The 23,359-nt window shown below is 49.3% G+C and overlaps 2 protein-coding genes across 5 annotated transcripts; both read right to left on the bottom strand.

The window, feature by feature from the left end:
• Window positions 1–1,583: 1,583 nt before the first annotated feature.
• On the bottom strand, window positions 1,584–16,572 carry smarca4a (SWI/SNF related, matrix associated, actin dependent regulator of chromatin, subfamily a, member 4a). 3 transcript variants are annotated; one of them, XM_037475427.2, is made up of 34 exons: window positions 16,446–16,572; window positions 14,797–15,054; window positions 14,534–14,666; window positions 13,086–13,532; window positions 12,812–12,910; window positions 12,466–12,721; window positions 12,165–12,291; window positions 11,885–12,058; window positions 11,602–11,775; window positions 11,340–11,510; window positions 11,203–11,253; window positions 10,986–11,116; window positions 10,834–10,897; window positions 10,622–10,737; window positions 10,373–10,520; window positions 10,123–10,286; window positions 9,958–10,024; window positions 9,738–9,848; window positions 9,403–9,645; window positions 9,205–9,318; window positions 9,000–9,107; window positions 8,809–8,895; window positions 8,687–8,733; window positions 8,432–8,598; window positions 8,147–8,310; window positions 7,565–7,831; window positions 7,093–7,170; window positions 6,770–6,988; window positions 6,421–6,683; window positions 6,228–6,336; window positions 2,945–3,046; window positions 2,695–2,827; window positions 2,462–2,601; window positions 1,584–2,286 (listed from the first exon to the last, which is right to left on the bottom strand). In XM_037475427.2, exons 2-34 carry the CDS (start codon window positions 15,010–15,012, stop codon window positions 2,254–2,256), a joined length of 4,923 nt encoding a protein of 1,640 aa, XP_037331324.2. In that variant the 5' UTR covers window positions 15,013–15,054; window positions 16,446–16,572; the 3' UTR covers window positions 1,584–2,253. The 3 variants fall into 3 exon arrangements, with proteins under 3 accessions (XP_037331324.2, XP_062422080.1, XP_037331325.2); XM_062566096.1 differs by having other exon boundaries at window positions 11,203–11,250; XM_037475428.2 differs by lacking the exon at window positions 16,446–16,572 and adding an exon at window positions 15,175–15,296.
• A 565-nt stretch (window positions 16,573–17,137) lies between these two features.
• Window positions 17,138–22,406, bottom strand: LOC119219922 (cysteine protease atg4da-like). 2 transcript variants are annotated; one of them, XM_037475432.2, is made up of 11 exons: window positions 22,225–22,406; window positions 21,057–21,298; window positions 20,813–20,896; window positions 20,552–20,725; window positions 20,135–20,438; window positions 19,972–20,036; window positions 19,646–19,773; window positions 19,146–19,224; window positions 18,966–19,042; window positions 18,451–18,570; window positions 17,138–18,341 (listed from the first exon to the last, which is right to left on the bottom strand). In XM_037475432.2, exons 2-11 carry the CDS (start codon window positions 21,238–21,240, stop codon window positions 18,165–18,167), a joined length of 1,392 nt encoding a protein of 463 aa, XP_037331329.2. In that variant the 5' UTR covers window positions 21,241–21,298; window positions 22,225–22,406; the 3' UTR covers window positions 17,138–18,164. The 2 variants fall into 2 exon arrangements, with proteins under 2 accessions (XP_037331329.2, XP_037331330.2); XM_037475433.2 differs by having other exon boundaries at window positions 22,229–22,406.
• Window positions 22,407–23,359: the final 953 nt, after the last annotated feature.

Below are 23,359 nucleotides of genomic sequence, written 5' to 3'. Positions count from 1 at the left end.
ACCCTCTCTGTCCAATGCCGGATGCTCTCTGGGAGCGTGAGCACACCCACCTCTTGCCCCTCTGTGTTAGGCTGCAACTTATTAGGAAGTGGGAAGGAATTCTCAAATGCTCAGAAACGGGCTCCGTGTTGACCGACAGAGAAACATGAAGCCTTTTCCAAACGGTTAAACGCAAACTTCCTGTCAAGATTCTGGTTGTTTGATGTCCCTGAACAATCACACATGTGTGTGTGTGTGTGTGTGATAGTGGGGAAGTTCCTCTGCACACCCTTCCACTACACCTCTCTCTCTATCCTTCATCATGTACTCTCAACCCCCCCCCCCCCTCACCTCCCCTCAGCCTGTGTAAACAGTTTCTGGTTCTTCCAGCCCGTTTCACATTCACCAGAAAAAAATAAACGGTGTGTTGTCTGCAAAGGATGGTCTGTCTTCTCCTGGAGGCCAAAGCAGGTTCTTCCAGTTGAAGTTGAGCCGGGTTTTTTTTTTTTTTTGTTGCAAGTAGGAGCTGGTTCTGTCGTAAGAGTTGTGTGTGTTTTCAGGTTCAATCCTCCCCTGGAAATGCCACCTGCCAGTCAGGGGGACACGTTCTTGATTGGCCCAGTTGTCATTGTGGCCCCTGGATAAGGCAGGGTCCGGCCCTCAGATTGGCAGTGCTGCTCAGAAGGAGTCTGCTTCATCACCTCGGCCCTGGAGACCAAGACTGACTCTGTGATGCAATGGGGTGAAACAATAAAAGGCCGTGTGGGGGGGGGGGGGGGGGGGGGTTCTCCTGTCTTTGTTACTTCAAATTCCATTTTAAGGAAGAGCTTATGTCCATGTTTCCCCACGTGGCTCTCGATCTTTTAGGTAAGTCATAGTTATAGATGTGATTAGAGTAAAATCGTAGTGGAAACAGCAAATAAACCTAAATGACATTCACACAGGAAAGGGGAGCTATGGGAGCCGTGCTGGCAGAGCTGGAGGAAGTTATCAGGGTCCAGGAGTGAGAAAGCTTCCCCTGGAGAGTGGAAACAATCAGCTAAAAGTGAAATGATTGCATAAATGGTTCAGGTACATCACTAATAACTGCAGCAGTTGAAATACATGAGATTAGCTATAAGTTTATAATATATAAATCTATCAATGGTTGGACTAGATATCGTTAGCTAGTTCACTAAACCAGTGTTAAGATTTAGTGAAATGACTCCCTGTACAAAGAGATGGATTAGAGACAAACAGTTCAAGTGCCTAAATTAACAAGCACATTTATACAGTGAACCCTTTTACATGTCAGTCACAGACATTATAAAACCTAGTTATAAGTAATCAAGGCATATAAACACATTTGAGGTCCACTGATGGCATTAAGTTAGTCTGACAGTGCTTTGGAGCTCTTCATATGAAGCGTATGGTTTATGATTTATAAACCAAACCCGTAGTAAAAAGGTGAAAGTGACGTTACTGAAAACGATTTACAACTGTGGGAAACATCGAACTGACTAAGACGATGCTGGCAGCAGGTAAACATGCTGCATGGTCTCAGCAGGCCATCTAGTGCACAGATGTGATGAGTGCAGGACTAAAAAAATAAAAAACTAAGCAGCTTACTTATGAGATGCCTTTATTGTACTTTTTGGAATCCAGTGACACCGACACGAGAAAATGGTCCTATCCCTTCCTCCCCCTTTACATAGACAACCTGAGAGGGAGGGGCTGCAGGGCGGGATGCACCGTGATCCCGCTTGTAGTCTAAAATTAAACACAGAGATAATAGCGAAGTCACACCCAGGTGCTTTTCCACAGACACGCACGACATGCATTCAAAAAGAGACTTCAGGGAACGCAGTGACTCCTGGTTCACATGTACGCTTTGTCTTAAAGTAAAAGACGACAAAATGAATACCACGTAACAAAAAAAAAAAACAGTTAGCTGTCTTTATGGCCCACGATCAGTCTATAGTTCAGGCTCTGTCAATTTTCCACTTACAGGAGAAAACAAAAAAGGCAAAGAGACACTACTATTCATACAGAGAAATGGTTTAAATATGGAAGTGAATGGTTCATAGCTTTCATATCTTAGTCATTTTTTTCACTTAATTGGTTTTTCAATTAATGGTATACTTTAATGAGAATGCAATAGTCCCACTAAAAATCCGCTCATCTATTAAAACTAAGCCTCTTTCACCGACTGTCTCCCTGCTGTATCTAAGTAAAATATATAAAGTCCAGTCAAGGGGCTCAGCGGGCCCTTGGTCCGGTCGGGATTGGCTCACTTCAGTCCTCCTCGCTGCCGCTGGCCGAACGCTCCTGAGAACATTTACTTTGGTTACCGAGCAGAACAACACAAGAAAAGCATCCGCTCACACCATCTAATGTTACAACATGGTTTCTGGACTTCTAGAAATGACCCCAAAGGCAGAAATGACGATTTCAAACCTCTACTATGATGGACAATTTAAACCCACAATAAATCTCGTCTCACCTCTTCCTGTTCCTCCTCGCTGTCATCGTCGCTCACCACCGGTTTGGCCCGGGCCCCCCGGCCCCTCCGTCGTTGTCCTTTCCCTCCTCGGTCCCCCTTCTCTTTCCGGCTCAGCTTGATCTTCACCTTCACTGAACGAGCTGACGGGGGCCAAAAAAAGATCCCCAAGCAAGGTCACGTTCTGCGCGCGCCACCGGGCCTCTTGTGGAAAAGGCGCCGCTCCCGATACTCACATTCTGACTCCGAGCCTTCGTCCAGGTCGTCCTCGTCCTCCTCACTTTCCTCTCCTTCGCTCTCGTCCTCCTTCTCGATCTTCTGTCTCACACTGGTGAAGACGGACTGCAGCACAATGGAGTCCTCATAGATCTACACAAGGAGACCACCACAACGCTGATGTCTATGTCATACTTTATTTGACTGAGAAACATTAAGTATATATTGGACCACAATTTACTCAACATTGAGTGTATGATCATCACTCACCAGAGACCCCTCCAGGTTGAAGGTCTGGGCATTTTGACACAGCAGCATCACGTCCTTCTCCAGGTCGTTCAGGCTGCGGTACTTGTGGCTCCGGATTCTCTCCTGGCGGCAGGACAAAAGAAGGCAGCAGTCAGACGTAAAGGAGATACTCCCATGACAGGATGTAAAAGCCTTAAAAAGTGTTTTTGTCAAGAGAGTCATGCGTCTTTGTGGAGAGCACAATGTGTAGAATATGTTCTGCACTCTCCTGCCTGGACAGTGCCTATAGATAAGCTCTGGTTACAGTGCCTATAGATAAGCTCTGGTTACAGTGCCTATAGATAAGCTCTGGTTACAGCGTCTATAGATAAGCTCTGGTTACAGCGTCTATGGATAAGCTCTGGTTACAGTGTCTATGGATAAGCTCTGGTTACAGTGTCCATGGATAAGCTCTGGTTACAGCGTCCATGGATAAGCTCTGGTTACAGCGTCTATGGATAAGCTCTGGTTACAGTGTCTATGGATAAGCTCTGGTTACAGTGCCTATGGATAAGCTCTGGTTACAGCGTCCATGGATAAGCTCTGGTTACAGTGTTTATGGATAAGCTCTGGTTACAGTGCCTATGGATAAGCTCTGGTTACAGCGTCTATAGATAAGCTCTGGTTACAGCGTCTATGGATAAGCTCTGGTTACAGTGTCTATGGATAAGCTCTGGTTACAGTGCCTATGGATAAGCTCTGGTTACAGCGTCCATGGATAAGCTCTGGTTACAGTGTTTATGGATAAGCTCTGGTTACAGTGTTTATGGATAAGCTCTGGTTACAGAGTCCATGGATAAGCTCTGGTTACAGCGTCTATGGATAAGCTCTGGTTACAGTGTCTATAGATAAGCTCTGGTTACAGTGTTTATGGATAAGCTCTGGTTACAGTGTCTATGGATAAGCTCTGGTTACAGCGTTTATGGATAAGCTCTGGTTACAGCGTCTATGGATAAGCTCTGGTTACAGAGTCTATGGATAAGCTCTGGTTACAGTGTCTATGGATAAGCTCTGGTTACAGCGTCTATGGATAAGCTCTGGTTACAGCGTCTATGGATAAGCTCTGGTTACAGCGTCCATGGATAAGCTCTGGTTACAGTGTTTATGGATAAGCTCTGGTTACAGAGTCTATGGATAAGCTCTGGTTACAGAGTCTATGGATAAGCTCTGGTTACAGTGTCTATGGATAAGCTCTGGTTACAGCGTCTATGGATAAGCTCTGGTTACAGCGTCTATGGATAAGCTCTGGTTACAGCGTCCATGGATAAGCTCTGGTTACAGTGTTTATGGATAAGCTCTGGTTACAGAGTCTATGGATAAGCTCTGGTTACAGCGTCTATGGATAAGCTCTGGTTACAGAGTCTATGGATAAGCTCTGGTTACAGTGTTTATGGATAAGCTCTGGTTACAGCGTTTATGGATAAGCTCTGGTTACAGCGTCTATGGATAAGCTCTGGTTACAGAGTCTATGGATAAGCTCTGGTTACAGCGTCTATGGATAAGCTCTGGTTACAGCGTCTATGGATAAGCTCTGGTTACAGAGTCTATGGATAAGCTCTGGTTACAGAGTCTATGGATAAGCTCTGGTTACAGCGTCTATGGATAAGCTCTGGTTACAGTGTTTATGGATAAGCTCTGGTTACAGTGTTTATGGATAAGCTCTGGTTACAGTGTCCATGGATAAGCTCTGGTTACAGTGTCTATGGATAAGCTCTGGTTACAGCGTCTATGGATAAGCTCTGGTTACAGCGTCTATGGATAAGCTCTGGTTACAGCGTCCATGGATAAGCTCTGGTTACAGTGTTTATGGATAAGCTCTGGTTACAGAGTCTATGGATAAGCTCTGGTTACAGCGTCTATGGATAAGCTCTGGTTACAGAGTCTATGGATAAGCTCTGGTTACAGTGTCTATAGATAAGCTCTGGTTACAGTGTTTATGGATAAGCTCTGGTTACAGCGTCCATGGATAAGCTCTGGTTACAGTGTTTATGGATAAGCTCTGGTTACAGAGTCTATGGATAAGCTCTGGTTACAGCGTCTATGGATAAGCTCTGGTTACAGTGTCTATGGATAAGCTCTGGTTACAGTGTCTATAGATAAGCTCTGGTTACAGTGTTTATGGATAAGCTCTGGTTACAGAGTCTATGGATAAGCTCTGGTTACAGCGTCTATGGATAAGCTCTGGTTACAGTGTCTATGGATAAGCTCTGGTTACAGAGTCCATGGATAAGCTCTGGTTACAGTGTCCATGGATAAGCTCTGGTTACAGAGTCCATGGATAAGCTCTGGTTACAGAGTCCATGGATAAGCTCTGGTTACAGAGTCCATGGATAAGCTCTGGTTACAGTGTTTATGGATAAGCTCTGGTTACAGAGTCTATGGATAAGCTCTGGTTACAGCGTCTATGGATAAGCTCTGGTTACAGTGTCTATGGATAAGCTCTGGTTACAGCGTCCATGGATAAGCTCTGGTTACAGAGTCCATGGATAAGCTCTGGTTACAGAGTCCATGGATAAGCTCTGGTTACAGAGTCCATGGATAAGCTCTGGTTACAGCGTCTATGGATAAGCTCTGGTTACAGTGTCCATGGATAAGCTCTGGTTACAGTGTCCATGGATAAGCTCTGGTTACAGAGTCCATGGATAAGCTCTGGTTACAGTGTCTATGGATAAGCTCTAGTTACAGAGTCTATAGATAAGCTCTGGTTACAGTGTCCATGGATAAGCTCTGGTTACAGTGTCTATGGATAAGCTCTAGTTACAGAGTCTATAGATAAGCTCTGGTTACAGTGTCCATGGATAAGCTCTGGTTACAGCGTCTATGGATAAGCTCTGGTTACAGCGTCTATGGATAAGCTCTGGTTACAGTGTCCATGGATAAGCTCTGGTTACAGTGTCCATGGATAAGCTCTGGTTACAGCGTCTATGGATAAGCTCTGGTTACAGTGTCCATGGATAAGCTCTGGTTACAGCGTCTATGGATAAGCTCTGGTTACAGTGTCCATGGATAAGCTCTGGTTACAGTGTCCATGGATAAGCTCTGGTTACAGCGTCTATGGATAAGCTCTGGTTACAGTGTCCATGGATAAGCTCTGGTTACAGCGTCCATGGATAAGCTCTGGTTACAGTGTCTATGGATAAGCTCTGGTTACAGAGTCCATGGATAAGCTCTGGTTACAGTGTCTATGGATAAGCTCTGGTCACAGTGTCTATGGATAAGCTCTGGTTACCAGAGCTCAACCAGCTGAGCAGACATTCAGGCTCACCTTGATCTTTCTGAAGTCCACTGGCTTGCGGATCAGCTCGTAGTACTCGGGCAGCTCCTTGCGAGAAGGCAGCTGGATGAAGACTTCACTCAGCTGTCGCCCGTTAGTCCTGAGAAAAGGCGGCACAGCTGTTAGTCACCAGTGACTCTAAAAATGACCACTTGATTTGGATCCTCCTCGGTGAGGTCCTCACCCGTCCTTGTACTTGATGACGGCGTCAACGATCTTCTTCATCTTCTTGGTGAGGGACGTGGGGTTGGGAGAGAGCTTCTCGGCGGGGGGGCGGCCCCGTTTCTTTGCTTTCTTGCCGTCGTCGTCCTTGTCCCGCCCGCGGCCGCTGCTGGAGCTGGGCGTGGCCGGCCCGCCGTCGTGGTCGCGGTCCCTCTTGCGCTTTCGGGTCGTCTTTTTGTGGCGCACTTCCTCTTCGATGTCCTCTAGATTTCCCTCCTCGATGGCCTAAGGCGAGGAGAACGCTGAATGAATGAGGTCAAACGTTCAGATGTGTAATAATGGCTGCAGAGCCGCACGCAGCGACGTCCCACCTTGAGCCACTGCTTCTCCGTGAGCGAGTCGCTGTAGTCCACCTCCTTGCGCTGGCGGGAGCCTCTGCCGAACATCTTCTCCTCCTCCTCCTCGCAGGTCAGCCTCTCAACCTCGGCGTCGTCTTTCAAAATCCAGCTGGGCAAGTCGTCCTCCTCCATCAGACGCGGCTTCCTCTTGGGGTTGCGGGCCTCCTCGCGGCGTCTATCGAGATCCATGCGCTGGGGTTGAAAAAGAGAAATATAAAGGGAAGGCATTGCAGGGATTCACGGATTCAGACTACGAAGCTGAAAAGTGAACAAATGTAGAAGGAAGCGAGATTAACCATGAACTGTTCAAACTCTTCTTCGCTTCTGGCGATCATCTGATTCACAGTCTCATCATCGGGAACTTCATCTTCCTCCTGAGGACAAAATGAGACCACAAATGAGCAACAGATTTCTGTAGCACCTCAGAGCCACTTCCCAGAATCTCACCTACACAGAAAGGGGGGCATAAAGGAATTAGTGCATATTACTTTTTACAATACATAGCAGTATAGGTAGCATAGCAAATTTGCACGAGTTTATCAGTATTACATTTAAAGTCTTATTTTAACCAAATGGTATGTGTAGGAGCCGAAATTCTAAGTATTATTGTGTATCGATGAAAGCTCACAAATCGTGCAAAAAGAGAAGGAAATAAAGAAAAGAGACAGGAGGGGAGAGAAAATTAAAGAAAAAAAATGGAGGCGGAACGCCACACAGGCAGAAGTGGGTGGGTGCGCGAGTTGTGCAACAGGTTCAGATTACACCCACCCACGCCCCCCTGGCACGGCAGCCTCCTTTCGCCACGACCTCGTCCTGTTCCTCGTGCTCCAGGATGGCCTGCAGGAAGGCCCGCCGTTCGCAGCCGGAGGACTTCTGGTCGAACATGCCGGCCTGGATGACCTTCTGGTCCACGTTCAGCTTGTACTTGGCCGCGGCCAGGATCTTCTCCTCCACGCTGTTGACGGTGCAGAGGCGGAGCACGCGCACCTCGTTCTGCTGACCGATGCGGTGGGCTCTGTCCTGTGCCTGCAAGTCCTGTAAGCGGGTTACGCACATAATGCTTAGGACAATGATACAGAACTAGAGTTAGGATGCTGCAGGAGATATTTAAGAAACCCAAAAGGCTTTAGTTGGGTCTTGAAGTCCCCAGGACAGCCTGCATTGAAGTACTTTGATATGTCATATATCGAGTTGTGTTACTCCTCAGATTAATTAGAATTCACTAAAATGTATTTTGTGTAGCCCAGAATCACAAACAGGCCTCAAAGGGGTGAATATAATTCATACGCAATAAATGAGAGAAGATATTGAGGTTGTTGATCAACCGTGACGCATCGATGTCCCAGGTACCTGATGTGGGTTCCAGTCGCTGTCATAGATGATGACCGTGTCGGCAGACTGCAGGTTGAGGCCCAGGCCCCCCGCCCTGGTGCTCAGCAGGAACACAAAGTACTCTGAGGCCGGGTCATTGAAGGTCTTCAGCAGCATGCCGCGGTCCTCCGCCTTGGTGGTTCCTGTGGGAGGGGGACGGCGAGGGCAAGGGGGGTACAGGAAGTGAGTCTTGATTGATAAGGGACACTGAACAGAAATCACACACAAACACTTGACTGTGGGGGAGAAGGGGGCCTGTCTCACCGTCCAGACGCAGGTACTTGAAGCTGCGGTAGGCGAAGTAGTCCTCCATGATGGTCATGAGGGTGGTCATTTGACAGAAGAGCAGCACTTTGTGGTTGGTGGCCCTCAGCTTGGGCAGGATGCGGTCCAGCAGCTCAAACTTCCCAGAGGAGCGGTACAGCTCCGGGCTAGACGGGTGGAGGGGGGGGGGGAAATGAGCAGGGAGAATGCAACAAGTGTGACACACACACACACACACACACACGCTTTACGTACCCGCTCACGACGCCGCCGGAGTAGCCGAGATGCTCAGAGAAGGACTCCTGTGAAAACAAACGACAGGGTCACACTCATTCCATGTGCAGGCGTTTCTTCACACGTGGCCTCTGGGTCGGTACCTCGATGTGCTGGAACATGTACGGGTGGTTGCAGATCTTTCTCAGTTGCATGATAGTGTTCATCAGGGTCTTTGTGCCACCTTTGCCCTAGAACATGGAAAAGACGGTGTGTGGGGGGGGGAGGAGTTTAGTTTCCAAATACAGCATAAAAAAGCAATACTTTATTTAAAATGACAGGTTCGTCTCCTTACCTTCTTGTCCTTTTCCGAGCCGTCTGTGAGCAGCACTCCCTTGGCCTGCATGTGTCTGTACAAAACCCTCTGCAGGGCTGACATGTCGCATTTGATCACGTACTCCACCTACGAAACAAAAACATTTGAGAACCACGGCTCTGGAGCTTAAAGTCCCGCAGGAAGGAATGAGATTCCAAGGAAAGGAGAGCGAGAGCCGGCTGACCTTCTCGGGCAGCTGAGCCTCGACTTCTTTCTTGAGTCGGCGCAGCAGGAACGGCCGGAGCACCTTGTGCAAGCGCCTGATGATCAGGATGGTCTCCTCTTCATTCAGGTCAACCTGGGGAGGGGAAAGGAAACCCCTGTGAATACAAGACCTGCATTAAACACAAATCTTCCCCCCCTCTCCCCGACCGAGACGGACCTTCTCTCCGGTCATGGCGAAGGGAGCGTTGAACCACTGCTCGAACGTAGTGCAGCTCTTGAAGATGGTGGGCAGGAGGAAGTTGAGCAGGGCCCAGAGCTCGGGCAGCTTGTTCTGCAGCGGCGTGCCGGTGAGCAGCACGCGCCGCGGGGCCAAGTAGTGGGTGTTCAGGACCTGGGTGAGTTTGCAGTGGTGGTTCTTCATGCGATGGCCCTCGTCCACGATCATGTACTTCCAACGAAGCTATCGGGGGGGAAATTGACAGAGAAAAAAGGAGTTAGAGGGGGGGAAAAAATCTGCGACTTGGAGCTTAATGTCAGGGTTCGCTGCCTCACCTTTGCCAACACCTGCTTGTCTTTGATGATGTACTCGTACGTGGTGAGCAGCACGTTGAACTTGCCGCTGCGCAAGATGGGAACGAACGCGCGGCGAGCAGCCGGAGACCCCTGAAAATAGACAAAAAGGGCTTTCCAGTTAATTCATGTAAAAAAAAAAAAAAGTCACTGAATGTGTGGTTGACCTCAGCTTTCAAACTCTTTTGGTCAGGGGACTGACCTTGTAGGAGATTTTCACAACAGATGGGGCCCACTTGTCAAACTCGTAGACCCAGTTTGATAAAGTTCTGAAAAGAAGAAGACAAAGTTGAAGCCAAGAACACCAGCTTGTGCCCCTTCCTGGTATTTCCCTGGTAGAGCCGGACACTGCTGAGGAGGGGCTTACGAGAGAGGTACGATGATGAGGAAGGGCCCGTTGAGGCGCTTGTACTCCATGAGGTAAGTGATGAGGGCGATGGTCTGGATGGTTTTCCCCAGACCCATCTCATCCGCCAAGATGCCATTCAAGTTGTTGTTGTAAAGCGACACCAGCCACTCCAGGCCCTTGATCTGGACGGGGAAAGGGTCGGCGTTAAGACTCGCGGCTCACGGAGCGCATCAGCTGGGCTCCATCGCGCCCCCCCCCCCCCCCTTACCTGGTACTGTTTGAGCTGCCCGTTGATCAGCAGCGTGGACTGTTTCTCCACCTTCTCGGTGACGGCGTGGGCCACGGCGTAGTAGGACTGCAGGCCTCGGTTGAAACTTGCGCTGCCGTACTCGTCGTCCACATCCTGCTTGGCGTGTCTTGTGAACGAAGGAGGACGAAACAACGAGATTTAAGACGTGAACATAGTGAAAGACATGTGGCCCCCGACGGCGGAGAGTCAACAACACCAGGGTCTTACTCGATGATATGCAGGACATCGACTTCAGACACCTCGTCGGTGTCAGGGTTGGGAATCGTCTTCTTCTCCTCCACTTGAGTTGCAGAGGAATGAGGTTGTTTCTCCTCTTCTTCCTCCTGACCAAAAGAAAAAGTGGGTCGAGGATCAGAGAACAGAAAGAAAAGCAACGAGTGACCATTCTGCTCTGATGTAGAGACCCCTGCGGCACGCACCTCCTCCTCCTCCTCTTCTTCCGAACCGCTTTCTTCGCTGTCTGAACGTGGCGCCACTTCGTACCTGCGAGAAGAACAAAATGTTTCTCAGCGCCCTACATCGCCACTGAATTCCACAAACGGTGCCTATATGGGCCTCGCTTTGTACTGACCCCGGGTTCATTTCCAGCCAGGTCTCCAGCTGGCCAGCTTTTGGGGCTTCCATCCCGGTCAGGATCTTCCCGCTGTCCATGTGGATGACCTTCACCGGCAGGTCGCTCATCTGACTCGTCTCGTCCAAAGGCTGGGAGGGGTCAGGGGAACGAGAACGCGTCAGGTAGGCCGTTGACATTAGGAACGACATCGCGTTCAGGCACACGGGTTCCTTACCTCTCCGTCGGGCCCCAGGGACGGAAGGCCCCCCTCCAGGGTGACCGGCTTCTGGAGGAAGAAAACACATTCCTTTAAAAAAAAAGTCACATGCATATAGAGAAAATCCCTTTTAAATGCCCAGTCTAAACGCTCACCCTCTTTTTCTTCTTCTTCTTCTTCTTCTCTTTGAGAGCTTGCACGGCTTTGTGGGCGCGCACCAGATCGGTGAGGTTGGCCACGTACTCGTCCGTCTGCTGCAACAAGTAGGCCAGGCGCTTGTCTTTCTTCTGGTCGATAAGTTTACGGTAGCCTTCTTCATCTTCGGCCTGTGGGAGAAAAATAAATTCAAATAGTACATGTTTGATCGGTTTGACATCGGGAAAAAAAGAGTTTTGCGTCATAGATTCAGAGTCTCACCATCAGCCTCCGCATTCTCTCCTTCTCAATGCGCTCATTCTCCTTCTTCTGCTCGCGCTCCGTGTTGGCGTGGTAGGTGGCGACGGCTTTGGTGGCCTTCTGCAGCTTCGCCGTGATGGAGCGGTGGTACTCCTTGAAGTCCTTGGCGTGCTGCAGGATGCTGTTGAGGTATTCCTGTCACCAGAAAGGACGCCGCGGTTATTACACAATTCACGCGAGATCACACACGAGCGAGGCGTTCTCGTTCAAAGTGCATTAGGAACCCCGCCCCCCCCGGGTGTACCTGGTGTTTCTGGCGACGTTTCCTTTCCTGTTCAATCTTCTGCTGCTTCTCGAGCTTCTCGGTGATGCGGGCTTCCCGCAGCGACTGCCGCTTGCTGCGCTTGTAGGCCTTGGCGTTGAGGGCCGTTTCCAGAGCCGTGTCACGCCGCATGCAGACCACCACCTCCTGGCGCAGCTGCACGCACACACACACAAAAAACAGTCGAAATACTGTCATCAGCACTCAAGTCTTCATCTTCTTTTAGGTTGGAGACGCGCTGCGGTGGCCTGTTCTCGGCTACCTGTCTCTGGAAGTTGAGCAGCCTGAGGGCCTTGAGCTCGATGGTGGCCTTGGTGCGCAGGTCACCGGCCAAAGAGCCGGGCAGGTTCTCCAGCTCCTGGATGCGGTGAGCGATACGGGCCTGTAGCCTGTAGAACACACACATTTGTGGTAGGTTTGCGCAAATCGTGGTTTTTAAAACATTTTTTATGGTGTTTGGTCGTAGTTTGACAAATACCGTGTTAGAAGTATGTAAATGAGGATACCGGACAGTGCGCTTTATCTTATGAATAAATATATGGTGTGACACACCCTGTCCTCACCTGTACTCTCTCTCCTGGAGGATCTCCACCGGGTCCAGCCCGCGGGGCTTTTGGATCGGGGTTATGCGGTTCTGCTTCTGGTGAAGCATCATGGGGGGCGGCTGGGCGGGCTGTCCTGGGGACTGCGTCTGAGGAGGCATCACCGGGGAGGCGGCGGGGGGGACGGAGGGAGGAGCGGGAGAGGGCCTGCCAGTGGGCTGGGGTGGAATCAGCTTCTGAGGCGGGTTGGAGGGGGCAGCAGCATTCACCATCGGCCCTGCAGGGGAGGAGTCGGGAGCGGTCAGGCCCTGCTGCGTGTGCGCGTTGACATGGGACCACTTGAGTTGAGCTGCAAGACTACGTTTACCTTCAGGCCATGACTTGGGGGGTCCATTGGTCGGCGGCCCTTGAATACCCGGGGGGACTCCTGCCGGTCCAGGAGGCACCATGTTTGGACCTACCATCCCTAAAACAACAAGTGTAATTATTAAATTTATTCAAAGCTAGTAAATAAATGTGTCTTCAGCCACCAGGTGTCTCTGCGGAGCTGTTATAAATCCTGCTTTTCTTTGTTTTTTTTATGAGAGCTTTGAACAAAGAGAAACTCTACACCTGCTTCCCTTAAGCCCAGATGAACTCACCGTGTGGTCTGTTGTAGTTGGCCTGAGCCGGTCCCGGAATCGCTCCGGGGCCGACGGCCGGCCCCGCGGAGGGCGGCATGTTGGGCATCGGCGGTTGCTGCATCCCCGGCATGGGCCTCTTCCCCTGCACGGCCATCTGCAGGTGATCCGGCAACGGCTGACTGCGCGCCAGCATCTTGTAGGCCATGATCTGAGCCCGGAGTTGGTGCAGCTGGTTCTGGTTGAAAGGCGCGGGCCCACCTGCACCGCCGGGTCCCACTCCTGCGCCGCTGGGTCCGCCCGGACCTTGGGGACCCCCGCGGTTAGGTTGGCCCATTCCCTGGCTCGGGTCCCCGCTGCCCTCCATGGGGCCGGAGGGACCTCCGGGCATCATAGGACCAGAGGGAGGGCCGTTGGCTGGGACGGGGCTGGGGGCGTGCTCCGAGCCGCCCAGCGGAGACGGGTAACCTGGGGCACACGGAGCAGGACGGGTGTTCCAAAAAGGTTCTGTGTAAAACGTGAGCTCGCTGGACATCAATCGTCACAAACAGTAAGGAGGGACGTTTAGGTGGAAAGGGAAAGCACCGGAGCGCCCATTGTTAATGTGCTGTAGAACACACCAAAACATGTAATAAGCTCAATTTGCCTGAAAAGTAATGCTGAAAGGGATTACATTGAATGAACGCTGTGCTGTTGGTCCGTGAAATACAAACTTCATTCAACATCCGGAACAGAGTTTTCGTGATGGACAGTCATGTGAGCGACAGTCACGAGATGCAGGCAGGACTTATTGCTCGAATTTACTTCAGTGTGAACGGTGTGCTGCTAATGGAACACTAAAATCTTTAATTTGGTAGGTAGTACATATTGATCTAACTATTCTATATTGATATTACTAACATACTAACCCATAGCATATATTTTATTATACTTTTATTTTTATCTTATTGCTGCACTATGTCGTCATTATTGTACCGTCTTCTGTCATGCACCAACCGCCAAGTCAATTTCCATGTCCAACATATTATGGCAATAAACGTTTCCTGATTAACGATGTGCCAGCCAGCGCCTTCGCACGCAATTTCATAACACAACCCGGTTATTAACTAATGTTAACGCTGCCAGATTTGACTACAGTGAGAAAGAAAAGAAAAAAAATCACTGAGCATCGTGTAAGTAATACAATGAATACAATAAATGACAGCTGAACAAAACACTCTTTACCTCCGTCCATTAAGACCAATCACTGTATGAAACACACTGCTTACTACGTCCTCTTGTGCTATCTGACTACGCTTTCTGTGGATGCAGCTGCTTTTGTTGTTCTTTGAAAGGGGAAGCCCCACCGCCCCGCCCCCCCCCGCCCGCCTACTGCGGTCTGCTCATGCTGCCAAAACGAGCAGAGAAGAGAAACCGGCTGGATGCACACACGCCTGATCCATTAAAAATGCATTGTCGTGTGCCGTTACCTTGGGAATGTTGGTCCATCGGGCTCGGAGGGGGTCCCATCCCGCTGTGACCCCCTGGTCTCATGCTCATGCCCTTCATCTGAGCATAGCGGGGGTCATCGGGCATCCCCTTCTCGTGCATGGCTTCCATGGGCTGATTAGAAAACAGTGACAAAAGTGTCATACTACATGACAGGTTGGAAGATTCATTTTGAATGCCATTTAGTAGGGGAAAAAAATAATAATAGAATCAACTTTAAAAAGAGTAAACAACAGCTTTTTACTTTGTGCATCTGGTGCATGTTGTCCTGAGGGTATCCTGAGGGTCCCTGTGGAGGGTGGGGGTGTCCAGACCCGGGTGGTCCCGGGCTAGGCCCCATCATGCTATGGGCCGAGCCGGGAGAGGGGCTCGGGCCCATCATGCCTCCCGGAGACGGCCCCGGACCTGGGGAGGGACCAGGTCGAGGTGTCCCTCCCATTGGGGGGTCAGGAGTGGACATCTCTCAGGAGAAGCCGGGAATGTGCGGCAGCAGAAAGAACCCCTGTGAGGAGAGATGCCCGCGTGAGTCAAGGCGCTTTCCAGAGTCCAGCTTTCCGCGCTTTTACTTTGAATGGACAATTCATTGTAGAACTATTGTTCCTGACCCACAAACTCCACGAACCGGGTTGGGCTTGACCTACGGGAGGTCCTCCTCACCGTCTGTCTCATTGCACTATAAGATTTGCACATAAGACACTCCATCATGATGTCATCAATCACAATTCTGCGTGAATGTAGCCGACGACAGTACAGGACAGTACAATCATCAGCTTGGGGTACTGCTATTGTTGTGTTATTGTTTGGTGCTTCGTCAAGTGGCCAAATGAAAACGAACAACTAATCACAGGATAAGGAATAATAGTAATTCAAATGGGTGCGATCACGAGCCCGTGTGAATTCAAATCGCGACAGATGGTCAGTCGCTGAGTGGAAGAGGATCGCTCGCCACGCTGATCGCGCACGTAACAACAAGTAGGACAAACTAAATGCATATTTACAAACGGAGAGCGCCATGCACACGCTGGACGTCATTTAAAACTTTCCCTTCGTGGGTGAAACGAAGAAGTGTAGACGCGGCTCTACTCGGCGTCTGAGCCGCTGGTTCAGAGACGGGCGGCGACTCCAAGTCACCGAGCCGACGAACCGGCTCCGAAGTCCCCGCGCTGCGGGCTCTCCGGTTCAAACAGCGGTTACATTTGCAAACACACCGTAGTAAATAACCGTGATGGTAGCTGTTGTTAGCACGGTTAGCTTTGGTCGCGTTAGCCGGGGCCTAGCGGGGTTTAATAGTAAACGTTACAAAAAAAAACGCGTCCGCGAACCCGCCGAAGCTGCCGTTCCACGAGCACGAGCCTCCCGGTGTCCGCCGCTGAGCTCGTTCGCCGGTAGTTTCGCCCCAATTCGTTGGTAAAAAGCGCCAAAGACTTGCCCGGGCGAGGCTAGCGGGCTAGCGAGTCGAACGGCTGTATCGTACCACAACACAAGCTGGCCGCTGACGGTGCCTAGCATGCTAACGAGCTAGTCGGGTTAGCCTAGCCGGGCCACGCTCGCACAGGCCAATTAAGACACAACAAAAATGTGTTGTTTTTCGCGACGTTTATCGAGATGCGGCGCCGTGCGGGAGGTCGGAGCATCCCTCGTCGCCGGGGCTGATTGATCCAACGCGCCACCCGTACCTCTGGCACGGTGCTCCGCTCTCAGCACATTTCCCCCTAAAATACAACGTTCATTCATTGCACACTGTGGCGCCGCGGCAGCGGCACTGTAATGTCGGTCCGCTCTTTTTCTCTGCAAATATCGCCACCTGAAAGCGAGCGGATGCTCTCCGCCGGCCGCGTGAAACGGACACACAACTCTTCCAGAGCTCCCAACCAGAAATCGTAGTGGACTTACACTAACGGTGAACGCTGATGTTTAAATCCTCGCCGGCTGCAACGTCTCTTGGTTTTTCCTCCCAGGCAGAAACAAAGAGCGACCTACCCAGTTGGTTTTTTTCCTTCACCCCCCCCCCCCTTCTCTCTCTCTCTCTCTGGGTAGATTGTATCGCAGAGACCGGCCTGTGAGCGACTCCACAGCGCCCCCCTTCCACCGTCTCGATCACTACCCGCATGCCCAGTGAGGGATGCGTTAACAGGCGGGGATGGGGGATGGGGGATGGCTGCCGTGGAGGGGGAAGGCAGGAATGCTCATATTACTGTGTAAAATACTCCCAGTACCTGCAAGACCACTCCATCTACACCAGGCAGAGGAATACAAAGTGGCCCTGGGGGAACCGCCTCGCTATCGTCAGCCTTTATATGTGGGATTATTATTAAAACCCAGCAATTATTCCACACCAGGGTGCCGACTCATTTTCATTATTGATTCATCTGATGAATGTTTTGTTTGAAATGAAATATTAAATTCTTGTTCTATCCATAGCAGTTCAGTCAACCTTCCTTCAAATCAAGTGTCAAATTGGTTTCCACTTAGTTTCTGTCAATATGATAATTGAGTAATCAATTAAATCCTTTTCTATGTGAGCAAAAAAAGAATGAGGCCACTCTAGAATAAACACAGCTCCCACAAAAACAGCATGAGCAATACACATTGTCAACGTCCACTTTCATCATGTGTTTTCTATCAATGTTGCTTGATGAAGAAGTCCTGCAGTGTGCTGGTGGCCCATTGACATGTGACCGGTCATTTAAAGGGAGGTGTGATCAGGTCTTTGTCTTTAATCTGCAGGGTTCCGTGTGGAGGAACTCTCCAGCGCGGTGCCAGAAAGAAGCGTAGAGCCAAAAGTCTCATAGTGACCTTGGAGGTTACCTTCAGGACTTTCACTCATTTGTTTCCGGCACTGAAGGAAAGCGGCGGGATGTGACTTCCTACCGCTGCGATTATTCTATAACCACAAGGCCACCGAGAGGCACTTTCACCTAGCAACCATTTCAAAGACACACACGATTCATGATCGCTACAATATGCTGAGGAAAGAAGAAAAAAAACATCCACCAGTCACTAGAGGCTTTGGTGAAAAGGTCCTGAATGTCTACAATGCATCTGCTCTCTCTGACTTTGTAGGGACCGAAGAGAGGGACGGGGGCTCTTCTGAGGGCCTCAATTGCCAGGAACACATTAAAGAAATACAAAGGAGTGGCTGTTTTTTGGTGAGCCGTTTATTTAGATAAAAGGGAGAGAAAAAAAAAAAAAAGTTCCAGCTGATGAGTAGTCGGTACGTTGTGTTGTTTTCTTCTGAGGAGGCATCCACAACATCAGACTTCTTCCCCAGTGAAGTCGGAGTGGGTTTCTCATGCGCGTGTCACATGTTAACAGGAATCCAATTTGATAAACTAAAGGCCTCGCATTTCTCATCACATGACACGCCACAGTGAGGCTGTGTATCTCACAACACTCGCCTCAAGTTTTCCCCCTTTGAGAAAATTATTTTTAATTAACTTATGTTGTTAAGTTTGAGATGGAAAAATAGAAAGTCATTCTTCAAAGTCCTTCAATTAAATATTCTTCTCTTAAAACAATAAATACAGGTGAGCACACAATAGCAATAAATAAAAATGACGCTCAGTAGGTGGCACACAGTTACAGTGTCGTACGGCTTTGATCATCACTGTTTCACAGCAGAACAAACTCGTCCATGCTGTTGCTGGTGTCGACTCTTCTCCGTTCATTCTTCCTCTGGATGTAGGCGATATTGTTTTGGACAACGTTGGTTCCTTCCCGTTCCTCCTCCTGACCCTTTCCTTCAGCAAATATGAACATGGGGTACGTTTCTGCAGATATGGAGAGAGCCTAAAAATAGAGAGAACGAGATAAAACATTAAAACACGTTTCACTCTTTGATAACGTACATTGGGAACTCCATTCCAGGAGTCAAGTTTCTAATGGACGAATCACATACCTCATTAACGTCTGTGCACAGGGATTCAAAGTCCTTTTGGCCTTTGGCGTAGAACCCTATGGTACAGCTGGGGTCCATGCGACAGAAAGCCATTTTCCTGGGATATTTACAGTGAAAGGACTGGAGAAGAGAACACTAATCAGAGTTCTCCTCTGAGTCAGAGAAAATATCACCACAGAAAAGCTTATGAGGTAATCAGCTCAACATTAATAAGTCTTTTCCCCAGATATACAAGAAAGCACTTAAAATGGCACTTTTCTATAACATGTTTTGAAACTGCTTATTTTGATGAAAATTGTACTTTGTTACTTGTTCTTCTGAGTTTGTGTCTCTATGTGGAAATGCACTTATTGTACGTCGCTTTGGATAAAAGCGTCAGCTAAATGACATGCAAGATTTTAACTATGAAAAAAGAAAATCTGATGCTATCTACCAATATTGTCGTTAATGCCGCGCTGCAACAGGAAGAAACTGAAACCAAGAAGTAGAAGAGGGGAAACTGTAGTTCCTCAAACCTCCAAAGGAAAGTTGTCCCTGGTCACATCCACCGTGGGCTGACAGTAGTGAGGGTCCAAGTACAGCACGTGGTCATCTTTTGCACAGCAGCATCAGTGGAAGAAAATGAAGGAGAAAAAAAGTGAAAAGGCACTGACAGGCAACAGCATAATAATGTCCCCATAATTTGGTGCACGTACCCTGGAAGCCGATGAAGAACAAAGAGTGCTTGGGTTTGCCCCCGATGATCCCGATGCAGCACTGCAAACTCAACAGTTTCTGTGGGGCGACAACCAGGGACGGCTTGTTGTCATTTCTCTTTGAACACCACAAATAGGAACAGCGTGCAGTAGCCCTGCAGATTAGTGAAAAGCCGCCATTTTCATAGATGGACAGGCAAAAACTGTATTGATCAGTGGTCAATCTGATCAATACTCGACTGAGATGTACTGTATGAAACACATGGTCTTGGGGATGCATACTCCAATGTTGAGGTCACACAAATAACAAGTAATACAATGATGGCAGCCTCAATCCCCGCCAGGGAAGGTGGGAAAGAAAAGGGTCTTTTTCAAGGCCTTGTGTGCACCCCCACGTCATGAAACGGTACCGGATGGACTCAACATGACAAAACCCAATCCACAGTTCTTACACAGCTCGCATCCCGGAGAACCTCAAAAACACTTGACCGTTGACATACTTTCACACAGGTGATGTAGGAGGGGTTGAGCTCTTGTCCTCCAAGTCGCACAGGAACCAGGATGATGACAGCCTTCCAGGCCTGAGGAGGAGGCCGCTCGCACAACCTCTTGACGTCCTCCAAGTAGACTGAACGCATGGGAAGGAAGAGACAGACAGACGTCCACGCGGTTTGATTCCCCTTCCAAACGTTCTGAATTTGTCACAGCACATTTCAATTGCTCCATCTCCTCCTTCTCGTGGAAAAAAAAAAAGAATGTACGGCTCAAAAGAAAATGGGCTTGTTTTTACCCCAGCTGCCTTTATTTGGAAGCTTGTTTTACTCACTGGTGCAATCTTGTGCGACATACACGACTAGATCGGGAAGGGCCGCTGATGCTGCCACTGCTTTCCTGAAATAAAAATAAAAAAAAACACCTCTTACAGTCCGATGATTCATCTCGATAAAAGTTGGTGGGGACAAGTGGACCTTCAGGACGCCGCGTCTCACCGGAGGATGTGTGCCACGATGGACGGGCCGTACCAGTCGCCAGCCTTCTTCCCGGAGCTTTTGCCCAGCTCCACCAGCTTGTGAATCCCGAAAGGGGCCGTGGGGCAGTCCGCGAACCACGACACCACCCTCCTCAGAGGGGCCTCCTTGGGCCGGTCCATGAGGGAATCCAAGCTCAGGTTTCGACCCATCCTGTTCGGCCCTTCCTTTGCGGCCAGTCCACGCCGCGCGGCGTCCGCGGGGCAAGCCGATGGGAGGTCCAGGTCGTCTTTGACGGCGTGGTAGCCCACGCACCGAGTGCAACCTGCAAAGACGCCGCCAAAACGTTACCTGCGGTCGTTTCCATTATGCGTACGGGTTAGCTTTTGGACGTGATGGCCGACCTCCCCCCCCCCCCCGCAGCGCGTGTGCCGTCACCTGGTGGCACCTGGTGTAGGAGGAGTCCCTGAGCCAGCAGCATCTGGCCCGTGCGCAGCACGCAGCCCCAGCCGCTGTCGCTGGTCAGAGAGGCGCCGGCCAGCTGAGGGAAACCCCGTCGGTACGTCAACCACAGGACGGCCGCGAAGGAGCGGCGGAAGTTCTCCCGCTCATCTGAGGAACCGCGGCGGAGCTTGAATTGAGGCAAAAATATAGATTTTTTAAATGACACAAAGTAGAGATTTTCAGGAGGCTTCTCACCGTGATCCCGGAGCTCGTACGATTGGCCGAACATGATCACAGCAGAGCTCTTGCTGAATTTGGATTTGTGCTTCAGGGACCAGCCTGAAACGCCACCGGGCCAAGACGCATACAGACAGAGAGGGAGGGGGGGGGGAGGGGGGGGGGGTTGAGGGGTAACGTTTCAATACTACAAACCACGAGGGAACGCAAGGATCCCAGAAACAGAAAAACAGCCACGTCGTCAGAGCGGTAAACAACGGACCATATTTGACGCTGTTCCACACAGAGATCAGCTTGGTTTTGAGTGGGCCTCGGTCCTCGGCCTCCGGGTTCTCCTCGCTCACCTCCGCACGGACAACGGAGTCGGTGGAGAGGAAGAGCCAGTCGTCCATCGGGTCGTCGACAGAGCCGTCCTCACAGCGAGCCGAGGCGTCGTTGGGGTTCATAACGACAGAAGAGGGCGGAGACGGAGCGCGAGGGATTGCTCCTTATCGCCATGGCAGCCTGCGAAGACATGTGACCCCTGAAGGACGAGGCAGCCGTGCACCGCAAGGGGTTTTACAGGGAGGGGTCTGACCCCCCCGGAACCGATGGGTTATCATTAACCACAGCGAAGGCAATAACTCCCCATGGCAGTAAGTAAACAGGGAAACCATGTGACTCTAGGAACTGCGGTTTGGCTGCTGAAGGTCTTCGAACCACAACATAAAAGATGCTTCCCAACAGGTAAAACTCCCGCTTTGGAAATGTTTCTTGAATAAAAGTACATACGGATCAGCAGACGTGAACTTCTCTGATGGACCTGCTACTCAGTTTTACCTTGTTGGGCCCCAAACACACACAATGGGAACAACTCACACACCTGAAACATGACTCTTATGTAACTTGTCTCCACTTCTCTCACATAATAAAATCCATTCACTTTCTAACAGAAAACTATACACATGAAGTAGATAAATGATTGCCACCGTTGTTAATAATATAATCATGTTAAGTTACTTATCAAATAACTGTAACCGTGAAAAGTGACGTTCTAAAAACTTTGGAAGAGCTGGTTAGACAACACGTGACAAAACCGGCCGTCCTCTTGGGACGTGTTAGTCCAAGATATTCATTAACTAATAACATTACATGCCGCCCTGATTCATTTATGTTCATTAAACATATTTACCTACTTGGACGTTAACTATAAGTCATCTCAATAAGTCTACGTCTGGATGACCTAATTCAAACATGTTGATCTGCAACGCAAAGTGACATCGTGCATTTTACAAACCAAGACAATGGAATTCTACTGATATCAAAACAACTCACTGTACAATTACGATTATACTTCTTGGGGAAAACTGTCATCTGCCAATTCTTCATTTCAAGCCAAGAAAAAAAAAGCTGGTTGGGCTCGTCTGTCCACTCGGACATTCCTCGCTTACCTACTTCGGGGCATCGTTGGTGCTTCTCTAATGACAGCGAGTCATTTAATGGGTCATTCTTTTCAGCTGCCCCTCTGCCTTCGGTTCGTAGCTGGCGAACTGGATCACCGCTCGGGCTTCAAGGAGCACAATAGTGAACTCACGCTCACTTCCTGTTTATACCAGTCATCCGTCACCACGGCTCTGATTGGCCAAGAGAGGACCAATGACAGAGAGCCCTCGAGTGTCCCTCCGAACGATCGCGTCATAAAAAAAGTCAGACAGAACGAAGGGTTTCTCTGCTTTTTATTACATTTCCGCACTATAGGCCTTTGCATTGGTTTTTTTGTTTTTTTTTTTACCAACGGTGGCAAATAAATATTTAGCGATTTAATGGACAAGAGTTGTTGTGGTAAAAAAAAAAGAAACAACTCAATCAAACACGGGGACAAAGATTGCCTTCACTGGAATACAGGCGTTGAATGAGCCTCAAAACTGCACACAGAAGGGGACCCACACAGATCTGGTGGATTCCTCAATCTAAATGTAAAGTATATAAATATTTGATTTCAGTTGTAATGCAGAAAAATACTAACCCTCCAACGTGTAAAAAAACAACAACGTTTGAATAGATAAAAAGTTTCATAAATAAACAAAATAGAAAAAATATCAAATAAATACATATGCGCCAGTAAATAAAAAAATGTTCGACACAAAATAAAGTGCAATTTTTCCACATCACGCCACAAAAACACAGTTCTCAACATTGGGTTGATGACAACCACAACAACCTAAAGGATATAAAAACAAAGGCTTATTTAGCTCAGACTGCAAAGCTCCTCAGAAAAACAATTATGCATCCAGATAAAGATGTAGGACATGGACGCCCATCTTTCTTTGTATACTTCAGGCCTTTCACTGTGGTGTGACGTCCTCCACAAGGTGGCAGTCTAGGAAAGTTCTGAGCCTGGTGTCCAAAAAGGATATGCAATGCAACACACACACACACACACACACACACACACACACACACACACACACACACACACACACACACACACACACACACACACACACACACACACACACACACACACACACACACACACACACACACACACACACACACACACACACACACACACACACACACACA

This window comes from Pungitius pungitius, chromosome 12, assembly GCF_949316345.1.
Source record: "Pungitius pungitius chromosome 12, fPunPun2.1, whole genome shotgun sequence".
Classification (NCBI taxonomy): Eukaryota; Metazoa; Chordata; class Actinopteri; order Perciformes; family Gasterosteidae; genus Pungitius; species Pungitius pungitius.
Note: the sequence above shows the minus strand (reverse complement) of the source record. Positions and strands in the feature narration are given on the sequence as shown.

What these genes read in the sequence shown, in the direction of transcription:
- smarca4a (XM_037475427.2), bottom strand. Translation starts at nt 15,012, where the DNA reads ATGTCCACTCCTGACCCCCCAATGGGAGGGACACCTCGACCTGGTCCC. An exon ending in TTGTGAAAATCTCCTACAAG is followed by an intron (nt 9,849 to 9,957) that starts GTCAGTCCCCTG and finishes GTCTATTTTCAG; the next exon opens with GGGTCTCCGGCTGCTCGCCG. An exon ending in CGAAGGCTCGGAGTCAGAAT is followed by an intron (nt 2,602 to 2,694) that starts GTGAGTATCGGG and finishes GGCCCCCGTCAG; the next exon opens with CTCGTTCAGTGAAGGTGAAG.
- LOC119219922 (XM_037475432.2), bottom strand. Translation starts at nt 21,240, where the DNA reads ATGAACCCCAACGACGCCTCGGCTCGCTGTGAGGACGGCTCTGTCGAC. An exon ending in ATCGTGGCACACATCCTCCG is followed by an intron (nt 20,037 to 20,134) that starts GTGAGACGCGGC and finishes TTTTTATTTCAG; the next exon opens with GAAAGCAGTGGCAGCATCAG. An exon ending in GGGACAACTTTCCTTTGGAG is followed by an intron (nt 18,571 to 18,965) that starts GTTTGAGGAACT and finishes TCTCTTCTCCAG; the next exon opens with TCCTTTCACTGTAAATATCC.